At 39.6% G+C, this 13,256-nt stretch overlaps 1 protein-coding gene across 2 annotated transcripts in view; it reads right to left on the minus strand.

The window, feature by feature from the left end:
* Nucleotides 1-74: 74 nt before the first annotated feature.
* Nucleotides 75-13,256, minus strand: part of grik5 (glutamate receptor, ionotropic, kainate 5) — a 73,521-nt gene continuing 60,339 nt past the window's right edge. The window contains exons 9-22 of one of the 2 annotated variants that reach the window (XM_084385989.1): nt 13,130-13,183; nt 11,653-11,814; nt 11,413-11,565; nt 11,114-11,218; nt 10,439-10,546; nt 9,788-9,991; nt 9,489-9,602; nt 8,136-8,245; nt 7,783-7,956; nt 7,480-7,645; nt 5,154-5,379; nt 3,243-3,371; nt 2,372-2,493; nt 75-1,417 (exon numbers count right to left, since the gene is read on the minus strand). In XM_084385989.1, coding sequence (XP_084242115.1) covers nt 812-1,417; nt 2,372-2,493; nt 3,243-3,371; nt 5,154-5,379; nt 7,480-7,645; nt 7,783-7,956; nt 8,136-8,245; nt 9,489-9,602; nt 9,788-9,991; nt 10,439-10,546; nt 11,114-11,218; nt 11,413-11,565; nt 11,653-11,814; nt 13,130-13,183 — 2,433 coding nt within the window. In that variant the 3' untranslated portion in view covers nt 75-811. Of the gene's footprint in view, nt 1,418-2,326; nt 2,494-3,242; nt 3,372-5,153; nt 5,380-7,479; nt 7,646-7,782; nt 7,957-8,135; nt 8,246-9,488; nt 9,603-9,787; nt 9,992-10,438; nt 10,547-11,113; nt 11,219-11,412; nt 11,566-11,652; nt 11,815-13,129; nt 13,184-13,256 lie in introns of both variants that reach the window. The other variant, XM_084385988.1, reaches the window with a different exon arrangement.

The raw sequence follows: 13,256 nt of genomic DNA on the forward strand, positions 1-13,256 counted from the left end.
CGTGTGCAAATATGTGTTGAGGTATGTGGTGTGATCTCAGCACTGTTTATGGACTCACAAGTTCTTAAGACAGATCAAAGTCCATGTTTTAATGAACAAACAGCTCCTCATTTCCAGTAACATACATATTCAGTCAGAGTTGATCTCCTCGGTATCAATAAAGTATCTCTATTTTTAATTTCCAATTCAGACAACACAACCCCAGAATTAAATTACACAGACAGTGGATTTAAAAATAAGTATAGTACAGAAAAGTATGAATATCTGTTTAGAATATCTTTAATTAACAACTTTTTTTTTAATTAACAAGCGTCATTGTCCTCCATCAACGTGTGTGCTCTCGTTCTGTCGCGGTCTGGCTCTGATCTGTACGGTGTCATTGAGAGAATGACGTGAGCGTCTCTGTGCTACTTCCTGTGTGTGACCTCTATGGTAACATAGAGAGAATTCAGTCAGGGAAGGGAAGGAGAGTCTGTGCCACAGTCTGCCTCTGAATTCAAGCAGGCGTCTGTGTGCCGCCTGAAGATCAGAGTCACAGGGGAAGTTTAATATCTTCTAAATCCTCAGACTGAGGCGGACAATCTTAACTCATTTTCAAGGTTACTTCAGACATGGTCACTGTTATAGTACATCGTTCAATAGTACAAAAGAATACTTGATATGACACATGGCTATCCAAAAGAAAAGGATAATTCTGTCGTACCAAGGAAAAGATGGAAAGCGCATATGTCTATGATTTTGAACAAGGGGGCAAATATTGCAGAAATGCGTCATACTTTTGTCTCCCCTTTTGACAGTGTCATTTTTTTCCTCATTTCTGCTCTCCCATTAGGTCTGTGTTGTTGCTAGACTGAGGTGGCGGTAAAGTGCAGCCTTTTGCCGGTGGGGAGTGTCCTATCCGGCATGGGCTCAGCCCGCCTCCCCCTTCACTGTCTGTATTGGAGGATGAGTGAGGAGGGGGCGGAGCCAGGCGAGGCAGAGGGGCTGAGGAGGGAGGGATTCGTGTACAAGAGGTTGTGCGGAGACTCTGGATACGCCGGCACTCCTGGCAAATGCGCACATGAGTGCAGCCTCGCGGCAGAGGCACTGTCACTGCGGGCGGTCCCAGGGCCACTGAGGGGGTGCTGTTGGCACCTAACGGGTCCTCTAGGAGTCGCTGGGGCCCGGGGCCCATGTCTGAGGGGCCTCCTCCTGGCCCTGAGCTTCCCGTCAGGGGTCCCGTACCGCTGTAGAGCTTTCCATTGCTAAGGCGCATCTCTCTGACAAGGCGCAGGGGCCGCGGGGCCCCTAAAGTGATGCGGGTGGGGTGCCGAAGGGCCAGAGAGCTGGACAGGGGGCGGCGGCGTCGCAGACGAGAACTTTTCTTGCAGGAAACAGCGTTACGGAATTCTGTCAACATCTCCTGACATACGGACACCTGAATATTGAAAATATATATATTAAAGGCTTGAACAAAAGAAGATTCATATATATCACAGAAGTATAAATCACAGATACATATGTACATATATACTCTACTGGTCAAAAGTTTGGAATGATAAAGATTTTTAATGTTTTTGAAATAGCAGTTTTATACTCACCATGGGGGAATTTATTTGATCAAAAATACAGTAAAATATTATTACAATTTAGCTGTTTTCTATTTTAATATATTTTCAAATGTAATTTATTCCAGTGATGGCAAGGCTGAATTGTCGTACTTCATCATTTGTCTTCAGTATCACATGATCATTCATTGTCATATGATCCACAAGAAACAATTCTTATTAGTTATTATCAGTGTTGAAAACAGTTGTGCCTGTTAATGTTTTTTGTGGAAACCACAACACTACTATTTAAAAAATTGTGGTAAGATTTTCTTTTTTTAAAGAAATAATTTTTATTCAGCAAGGATGCATTAAATTGATTAAAAGTGCTGTTCTTTTGAACTTTCTATTCATCAAAGAATCCTGAGGAAATGTATCATTGATTTCACAAAATATTAAGCAGCAAATACTGATATTAAGAAATGTTTATGAAAATCCAGCATTGTCATCACATGAAATAAATATTAAAATATATTAAAATAGAAACCAATTATTTAAAATTGTAATAATATTACTGTTGACACAAAAACAAGCCTAAGAGAGCATAAGAGACAACTTTCAAAAACATAAAAAATTCTTAATTATTTCAACATTTTTGGCTGGCAGTGCATATACATGAATATCACAGAACTATACAGTATATTACACAAGTAGACATGCACACCGTGACAACCACTGACTTCGACTGCACTACAACACACACTAACGCGAGGAGTCGGCGGGTTGCTTTGGTAACCTACTGTAGTGTGACTGTGATATTGGCGGTCGCAGGAGAGAGGCCGTACCTCGTCTGTTTCAGCTGATCGGCGTGTGGACCACACAAACTCCATCACAGCCACAAACACAGCAATAATCAGGCCACAGATTAACACCACAAATATACCGCCAATGTTCTCCATCCCAAGACCTGCAACAGTGAATTAAACACTTTTAAACAATCTGCATCTATGACAATCTTTCATCACAGACATAGAAATATTAAATATATATTCTTTAAATCGGCACGAAATGGAAAGTCACCCTATTTTCCCTATTATTGTGAACGATTCATCTATGCATTTAAAAAAAATTTAATTTAGTTTTTATCTCATAATTTTATATTAAAATGTCACTTGACATTCAGAAAATGACAGACCTCTCTCTGGTGACGTATGCCAGACTTCTCCAAACACTTAGTCTGTTCCAAACCCCGCCTCTTTCACACAGTCGACTTTAAGCTCACATTCAGATCTGCCTCAATCTAATCAGCAAGCAATCAAGTGCCTGTCCTACATTTTTTTCTTTTTCAAGAACCCGTTTCACTTAGATGTACGTCAAAATATGGAAGAAAAGAACTGTCTATACTTCCATTTTATCGCGATTTTAAACACATGCAAAACTGCTTGCATTTGACAGTTACAGTGGGTGTGTGAAACCCCTGTGTTTTGGAACACGGTAGCTGGTTTCTAGCTGGTTATGAGCTGGTTTAAGCTCATACTGGACCAGAAACAAACTAGCCCCCCAATGGTTTTTGGAACTACCAGCTGTTTTTTTGCAACAATGTAGCTTTTTGACCAATTAACATGTTCTGAACACAGCTACCGGTACAAACTGGATATTTCAGTAGGGATGTGTCTGTGGGAAATGATTGTGTTGAGGTGCAGAAGAGGTTCATGCCTTTGGCACGGTGGTCTTCCTCTTTGGGACACTGCCCTCCCTCCCACCATCTTCTCTTCAGGATCTCCAACCTGTTATTCTCCTGCAACTGCAGCACTGCCAGACTGATCTCATCTCTGAAAGGAGAACCTGGGAGACGGAATAATGCAGATGTATGCGTTTTGTGATCTAGCATGAGGAAGTGCCAATAAGTTATTCACATCATGACACATCTAAAAACAAGTATGTCTGATGACAGTCAAATGAGTTTACATGATTAATGCTCGCTTAATTTATTAGTGACCTAGAAATAGTGCAGAATCTTAAATATTTCTTCATCATTGCTTACATAATTACTGGTAGTTTGCTGTGAGCAGTCTGCAGCGCACTTTCGGAAAGCATCTGAAATCAACATCTAAGATAAGTGAACACTCTTTTACTCCACTTCTCTGTGCATATTGCGTGGTTTGCTTATTAAATAAGAAATCATAACAGTATAATCTAAGCATTATGTTTAACAGTCTTGTGGCGTGATTTACTAAGCATTCAAGCTGCAGCGTTTACGCAATTGTTCATGGGGAGTAATTTCATGTATGTTACATGTGCAGCAGCACAGAAGAATGTCTTACATGCTCACAGCAATGTCTATAAATGTATTGACAGTCTCTGTACTTTCTCTGCAGCAGCAGCGTAGCAGATCTTTTCCACCAAGACCAAATACAATAACATTGCCATATCCATTACCATGCTTATCTTTCAGAGAGTTGTCATGACAGAAATATGTAGACGTATATGGATATATACAGTTGCAATCAAAATTATTCAACCACCGTTGCAAATCAGATTTATTGGCAAAATGTACAGACTTTCAGCTGTTTGCAGTTCAACTTTTAATGACTTCTGCAGTCTCAAAATTATTCAACCCATGGAATAGAATCCCTGACAACAGCACAAATCTGCAAAATGTGTGTTATCTCAAGCACACCTGATGCAGCTAATCAAGGGCTTCATTAGTTGCACCAGGTGTGCTTCAGCTAGAACACATGAAATATCTGAACTGGCTAGGTTTGTTGAGTGTCACGTTTGACTGCATGTTAGAAATATGGCTAAGTCAAAAGAATGGTCCAAAAAGTTAAGAGAAGATATCATCGCCCTTCACAAACAAGGGACAGGATACAAAAAGATAGCAAAGGAACTAAATATTCCTAGACAATGTTGGAAGCACTGTTCGCAAGTTCAAAGTTAAAGGAACAGTGGTTACACTACCTGGATGGGGCAGATAAAGGCAGCTATCAACGGCTGCAACCAGATTTCTGAGAAGGCAGGTTCAGAAAAACCCTTGCAGTGACTGCAAAAGACCTGCAGCAAGACTTGGTGGCAACAGGCACTGAGGTTTCAGCTTGCACAGTAAGGCGCGTACTAAACGCATGCGGTTTCCATGCCAGAACTCCAAGACATGCATCACTACTGACCCAAAAGCACAAAAAAAGTAGCTGGTGTCTGGTTATACATCTCGTTTGCAGCAGGTCATAACAGCAAAAGGGTGTTCTACTAAGAACTAAAGATGCTTGCCATGAAGGGGTTGAATCATTTTGAGACTGCAGAAGTCATTAAAAGTTGCATTTTCAGTTGAATTTGGGGAAACCACTTGAAACATTTTTGTGTTAAGCTATTTTAATTACTTTTGTTTGATTTGTTTATTGCAAACAGCTGAAAGTCTGTACATTTTGCCAATAAATCTGATTTGCGATGGGGGTTGAATCATTTTGATTACAACTGTATGCAAAGTGAAAGTGAGCAGGTTTATATTTTGAGTTGTTATGGTTTCAAAACCACATGATTCACATTGCTGCTACATTGCCTGTGAGGCTTCCATTGTAAAAGTATACTTTTATCTTTTAATTTTACTAATCGAGGGATCCTCTCTCTTACCTAGAGGCATGCCGATGCCATAACCCTTGGTGTCCAGCAGGCCTCCGATCTGGGTGAGGTTGCAGTTGAGGCTGCGGTGGTACTCGTTCATGGTGCTCTCAAGGAGGAAGGCATATTTCGAGTTCAAGACTCGTGCAATGCCCTCCTCTGTGCTCTTCACAAAGACACTGGGCTGCTTAGAATACATGTAGTTCCACATCCGCTGATACGTTTGATAACGGGAGTTCTGAGAGAGGGGAGGAGAGGATGTTTCATCAGTTTAAACATCATAAATAAACATTTAAACTCTATTTGACATGCACAATAACAAACAGAAAGAAAACAGTGAGACACACACACACAGACTGTAAAAACACCTGAGCAAACAAAAACCTGATAAGAAAATACACAGTCATTAAGCCAAGGGTATTCTACACGAAAAACCAACAAGAAAATTAACAAGAGACACAAAGCCCATCCATACACAGATGCAAATATATGCCTGCTGGCCCTTTCCATGAATATGGTACAAAATTGAGCCTAAAAATATTTAACACATTTTCCCTTTTCAACAGATGTTCAGTGAAAGGAGATGCATAAAGCATTAGAGGCACAAATCTTTGCTTACATCTATTATATAAACTTGTATCCCACACAAAATCTTTTAGAGATTTAGACTTAACTTAGGCTAATTTTACAACCTTATAGACTAGTACATTTTTAGTTATTTTTTTACATTTTATAAATATTGTCAATTTTATTTTTTAATTACATCAATAAAGATGTTTCGAAGTCGACATGAAATTAAAATCCACCCTATCTATTTTCTAAATGCTTGTTATTGATCTTGTTACAAACGATTCATCAATGCATATATTTCAGGAGAGTTTCCTCCGAGGAGGCAAGGGAGGCAGTGCCTCCTTAAAAAACTGGAAAATAATAAAACAAAAAAATCAAAATTGAAGGGTGTGGATTTTGGAATAAACAGCTGCTTCAATGTATATGTAATGAGTGATTATAATTAAGGTATTAATCAATATTTTTCCTTCTAAATATCACATGAGTTGAATGACTTCTCTAGGCTTGTGAGATTTTACTTTGTTATAGAAGTTACCAGTGTGGTTACTGAAATGTTCTTTTCATGTATTCTCTAATGTCTGTATTTGATATCTGAATGTAGTAACAGTGCTTGCTCATTTAGCCTGGCTTCCAGAAATGAAATATGGAAAGATGTTTTGTTTTGTTAAGAAATGTCTTCAACATGAGTCAATACATTCTTCTGTTTTTCTAGGGTACTCTGACAGCAATGGTCACAGGGGTCATTGAAGTCTATAGTTTAAGGGACCATTTCTTTGTTAAAGCTTTACTATACTGCGTTATACTAAAGTGTCCTCACCTTGAGAGAAAGAACGCATTATCTTGATGTTTTGAGACGACTCTACTGTTTATAGTTAGAGCCTGGCCAAATCCAACCTTGGAAAAGCTGTGTCGGTGTGTGTGTTAGTCTTTTTGGTTACAGGTTAAGGAACCACTGGCATTATTGGAGATTGACTGAGTTGTTGTTCGGGACAGGCTGGCGCCCAACAACCCAAATTTGAGAACTGGAAAGTCACGTCGTGCCTAACTTCAGGGTCCGAGTGTCAGCTGCCTAATCGATGGAGATATGCTTCAGTCTATCTGTATATGTGTGGAAAATTACTATGTTTATCTATTTCTTAGCCAATGAGAATCATTCAACCTGAAGCAAGGACGTGGGTTTGGTGGTGGGTAATTAAGAATGAAAGTGGCAAGTCATGTGAGAGGAGGCAATGCCTCTATCGCACTATGGATATGATTGGTTTGAGCGATAAATCCCGCCTCTTGTTTTCGTGCACGTTCACAAATACGTCTAAATTAACAAAATGATGGTGTTAATGGGCAGACTAATTAAAACGTAAGCAACAACTCAGCCACTTAGATATCATCGCTTTATGTCACGTCAAAATCAAACTTGTAATGGCCTGAAAACATGATGACTGTGTTTTTTTTGGGGGGGGGGGGGGTTTGTTTAGTGAGCAATCAGCTTGGGGAAATTAAAGGTACATTTTTGTGTCTGTGACCAGTGTTTATCGAGCTTGATGACTGAGGAAAATAAGTTGATGAAAAAGAACAAATAAAATATATTGTTTAAATTGCTACTGCCTTCAGTTACTATTTTGGAATAAATGTAAAAATGCGTAAAAACACTAAGTTAATGAAATGTATACTTGTGTATGATTCACATATGAATGAACAAGCTAGCATGTGTTCATTTTTCTGTCCCTATAGATGTGTATACACTTAAATATTAGTATCAAATGATTTGTACCATAAAAAAGGTCATGGTGCTTCCTCCATGAATGGTGCCATATTGTATATTGGTTTGATCAGCCAGGTCATCGGGCGATTCAATTGGCACTTCCATTCTCTGCACTGTCAGAAAAGCAGCCAGATTCGCTGTGTATGAGGAGATTATTATAAGAGTGAATGCCCACCTAAAAGAAAGAGAGAGAGGACATAAATGATGGAAGCAGAGTGCAAAAAGCCCATAGCTGCGCTGTGTAATGTGTCCATTGACTCTGTTAAAATGAACATCAACACATATGGAGCCCCAGCACACGCTCAAACTCACCAGACCCCACTAACACAGCGTGTGGATAGGGCTCGGGGCATGATCTCTGACCCCTGCTGCATGAAGCCCCCGACAGGAAACCACAGGCTGTTTCCGAGCGTGTACTGATTTTCCAGCAGGTCTTTGCGCTCACGCAGACACGGGTGAGGGTTATACCATTCGTACGGACTCAACCTGACACAAATACACACACACATAGGGAGAGAGAAATCTAGCATGGAGCATTAAATGTTTATTTCTTCACTATACTACAAAGGGTATGATATTTTTAACGGAAAACAAGACAAACACATTGATTAAGACCATGATCGTTAGCAGATTTTGAGTGTGTTGGTGTGCGTTTGTGTGTGTACCTAGCAGAAAGAAAAAGCACACAGCTGACAGCAAGGTAAGCCAGCAGCATGAAGAGCCAAACAGCCGGTGAGAAGGGATCCAGGAAGGAGAAATAACCTGGCTTCCTACCCTGAGAGACAGTGGAAGAGAAAAAGAGGTAAATGAATGCAACTGAAGGAAGGAAAGAATATTCAATCTATTAATTACATTTAAGTGTTAATTTATTAAGTAAATGCAGTGTTACATATCAAATACATGCACAAACTGTTGTGTGAGGTGAAGGAGTAAGGCATAAGTTAATTATGCTGTTACAGCGGTGAATCGCTCAATATAGAGTGTTAATCAGATCAATCCGTAATTATATGTGAGAAGGTGTCTTTGATATTGATGCACTCTGTCTTTAAGACGAAAACAGAAATGTGCTTGTTTGTTAATGTCTATTATTGTGAAGTTTATGGTGTCAGTTAGACATGAATGGATCAAAGGAAATATTAAAGTTAATCGAGGTGCTGCATGCGCATTTGTTGTTATGTGTTACCATGTGCCTGCATGAGCAACGTCATCTCATGTGCTGTTCATGTTTTGTAATTTCAGTTTCAGTGTGAGACAGTAAAGAACCTTGATGCCAACACGTTCTGGAGTTAGTGTTATTCCTCGAGTGTGTTACATGTATCATCTTATGATTCTCATCCTCTCAGTTCATTCAAATGGTTTAATCTAGCATGTTTTACTCCGGACACAAGATGGCGCTATTGATCAAAACGGCGCAACAGAGTCACCAGAAATTGATTTTTAATACTCTTCCATCGAAAGCAGAACTTGCGGTTTAGTGTTTACCAAGTAAAGACATATAGCCAATATTTCACTAACCAGGTTTCCGTTTGAGTGAGTGTGGGTCAGGTTTTGCTTATAACACAATTGGTCTCTCTAAGGGTATTAAAACCTGAAATCAGTCAACAATTATGAGTTAAATTCCTAATGAAAATTAATTTCAATTCATTAGTCAAATGAATCTAAATTAAGCACAATATTTGATTAGAAAAGCACAGAAATTGAAATGTTTTTAAATACACTGTTGCAACTGTTTTTCCCCACATATTGAACACAAGCCCTATCACATTCTGACAGTCCACAGCAATAAATCTTATCACGTTTGTTGTCTGAGGTAAACTTAGACACAAAGTTTATGTTAAACTTTGTATATGTGTAAACTTAGTTCACAAAGAATATGTTTGTGTATTTTTTAGTTGTTAGACTACGTAAACTGATGCCACTGTGTTGATTCTCTCTCTTTCTCTCTCTCTCTCTCTCTCTCTCTCTCTCTCTCTCTTTCTCTGTGTGTGTGTGTGTGTGTGTGTGTGTTTGTGACTTACTATATGGACCCTGTAGAGAATACTGATGCCCAGGGTCATAAAGGGTTTTGAGAAGTCAATGATCTTCTCCCTCTCAGATGTGATGGTAAAAGCAGCTACAGCCATATCAGCTTTCTGCTCCAAAGAATGAAGGAGAGAGAGAAGGAGAAAGCAATAAAACATTGTAGAAGCACAACATAAATTCTTAGAAAAGTCATCTAGACACAGTAAGGAAAATCACATAGAATTTAATTGAATGCAACTGTGTGAAAATACTTGTTATTTCAGTAGAAAACAAGTTGATGAGAACGACTACATACCCTGTTGATCAGCTCTCCCACCATGCCCGTCCACGAGCCGTTGGGTTCAGGCGCCCCATACAGGCCATCGTCCACCAGTTTGATGCGGAAGTTGAACTTGAGGATACCAGCCAGCTCTCTCAACATGTCCACACAAAAACCCTCATACTGCTCGTTCCCCTCAAACTCTTGGTAATTCACCTTTCTCATCATGTATGGGTTCTCCTGCACACACAAACACACACATTTCTGTATTTAGTACAAGTTCATGGCCCCATCACTTTCATCTTACTCTATTGGATGAAAATATATCACTCAAAACTGTACATGTTTTGTACATTTTACATTTTATTCTTTTATCACAATATCACAATTAAGAAAACAGCAGTGAATTTTAAATAATTTCACTACTTTAGATGGAGCAGATGTTGCTTTACCTTGTCTTCAGGTGACGCACACTAACTTCTAACATGAAAAACATTATTAAGAAATATTCCAGTTCCTCATTTTTGTCCCTTCTCTAATCAATATTGATGTAAATTGTCTTTTCATTGTGTAAATAATGAATTAAGAGTTTAGGTTTTAGGACAGGAATTACTGATGCAGATGTGGTAAACTTCCTGTGAACATAAGTGGGCTATTTGGGCCTGCTGTGGTGCAGTTGGTTCTCACCAGTATGGTGGTGATGATGAGGCTCTTGTTAGCCAGAGTCTCAGAGACTTTGATGTCCAGACTGGTGGAGTTCATCAGCAGAGTGTTATTAGAGTACCAGATCCCAATCTAACACAGAGATGGTTCAGAAATGAAGCAATCAAAACAACGATGGTAGCACTATTCAAAATATGTGTGTGTCCTACTTAAATCTGTTACAAATCTGTACCCAGAAGTGAACTAAATCTGACAAAAACTCCTTTTGGGGATGTCCTTATTTGGTCTGTTTTTTTTTTTTTTTTACAAATTGTGAAAGTGCAGAATTTTTTCTGTAAGGATTAAGGCCAAAGTATACTTCGGACGTCCGCGTACCATCCGCGTGACGGAATTTTCGTCATCAGGAGGGTCCGCGGACGTCCACACACCCAGTCCGTGCGCAGCCCAATTTTTGTGACCACACGGACGTTGCATGTACAACACAGCGCATGTGCGAGTGACTCGCACATGCATAATGCGTCTTTCCACGCTCACGGCCAAAGGAGAATACTTTGAAAGGCTTGCACGTTCAACTGTGCGGAAGACGGAGTGGAACAAGAAAAATTAAGTAGACCCGGGCCTTTAGGGTTACTGTATATAAAAACAGTAGAAGTCTGTGGAATGTCCTCAATTAGATATCTAAGTAAATGTGCCTTTAACCTCTTTGTGGCCTCCCCTGTGCTTCTCCAGGATATGGAGGGTGTAATTGGTCCTCTGGCCTTTACTGTTGAACTCAACTCGACCTGTCAAGCCATCATACTCCACCTGATCAAAACATTAAAGAGAGAGAGAGAAAGAGAATAGAAACAGCTATGTTACTTTTGATAACACAATGGGTGCTCTCTAAGCAGAAAACATTCCTGAAGGACTTTCAAGTGGAATTGAATTTACCCATACACACACACACACACACACACACACACACACACACACACACACACACACACACACAGACTGACCATACGCAGGTAGTTCATGAGGCTGGTTCCGTGTTGCCAGATCTGAGGGGAGGTGCAGCTAAGAGGCTTGATGCCAATCTCCTGACTCCGGTTCAGTTCCTGCACTGCACTCACCACCACATGGACCGCATCAAACAGCAGGGCCGACGACAGCTGAACACACACACACACACACACACACAGAGTTTAGGGTGAGCATTCTGTGTGTTATATAGTTTTTTGTGTTTGTTCGTGTCTTACCGCTGGTCCGGGGTACGGGTTAATGTCACAGCCCTCTCTCCAGGACAGATTTAGGCTCCTTATAAACTCCAGGTAAAACGGGTGGGTGGTGTTAAACATTGAGAAGCCCACGATGTTAGACTGCTCATCCACTATATCATCCAACCACAGCAGCGGAAAGTCCTGCACACACACAATTAGGTTTATTTTTTATATATATGTACTATATATATATATATATAGACAGAGCTCATATCAGAATCGTGAATAGTACTGGATAATTGGTATTTGAGTGGATCAGAATGGTGAAGATTTACAACCGCCTCCTATTTCAAAATATAACGAACAGGGAACCAAAGTTTCTTAAATCTAATGACTGATCCATGTCAGGAATGCAGTAACAGTGTTTATTAATTTATAAATGTCTGATGTTTACGTTTTAGTGAGAAAGCCACATAAGCCACGTGAAATCCGATCTGAGCAGTCGGGCTGAAGCGGATTTCCAGAAATGTGATTTGATTAGGATTTCAAAAAACATGAATGTAACTTGATATCTGCAGTCCTAGCTCATTCCCTTTTTGAATGATGAATACAGAATACTTCCACCTTCTGGTATGAAAAGTTATTTCCTCTAATGAAGACAGAGAACGTTTGTGCTCATTGGCTGTTGGCTGTAGTCTTTGCAATGTGTTCAAGCGCAAGTTTTTGACCCAGACGCAGCTGACATGAGGCGACACTACAGTCGGCTTTCGGCTTTCATCTATGCTAGTTCTTTGATGTCAGTTTAGTGTGGCCTTTAGATTTGAGTGATACGTTAGACTACTGACTAGAGGTTTTAGTAGCGTATGTATGGTTCTGTGAAGTGTTCGATTAGACTAGTAACTAGAGTTTTCAGTAGAGTGCATAAGGTGAACATGACATGATTTACTGAGTTGACGGATTTCACAGAAAATCACAGTGTATGATGAGCACAGACTCATGTTTTTAGTTTCAGACTATGATTTATCCAGTCAGAGAAAATCAGACATATTTTGAGCCAATTTAAAAACATTTTCATTTGTCATTTGTCTCCAAGCAACAAGGCACATGCATCTGCGTGTGTTCAGAATGACTTAAAAGTCTGGTAGTTTGTGATCCTCAGTCGTTAAATGTATAATGTCCTGTTTTTTTTCTGTAAAAATTAACAAAATCAGCAAGTGTATGATCCCTAGTGTTTTAAAATGTGTTCCGATTTGTGTAATGGATTCCAGCCTTAAGCTGAATATAACACGGTAGGTTAGACTAGTACTATATGTTTTAGTAGTGTAGATTAGGTGTGTGTTGTGTTTGTAGGTTATACAGTAGAAATGTATGTAATGCAGTTCAAGCTGTGAGGAGGCTGGCTTGAGAAGTGTGAGCGGGTTTGCGTAATAAAGATGAATTGTTAATACAAAAGATGGGGCTCCAGGCATGAATATATCTACAGGAAAATAGGCCAAGAACTCCTCCTCTATCTTACCATAGTCGTGAGGATGTACTTGTAAAACGCTGATGTCATTCCCAACTCTGATGCCTAAAAAGACAGGCAAGAGGAAAGAGACAATTAAAAAATTTCATTATGTAAAAAGCAGAACATTTATTGTGCT

The sequence above is a fragment of the Rutilus rutilus genome, assembly GCF_951802725.1.
Source record: "Rutilus rutilus genome assembly, chromosome: 17".
Lineage (NCBI taxonomy): Eukaryota > Metazoa > Chordata > Actinopteri > Cypriniformes > Leuciscidae > Rutilus > Rutilus rutilus.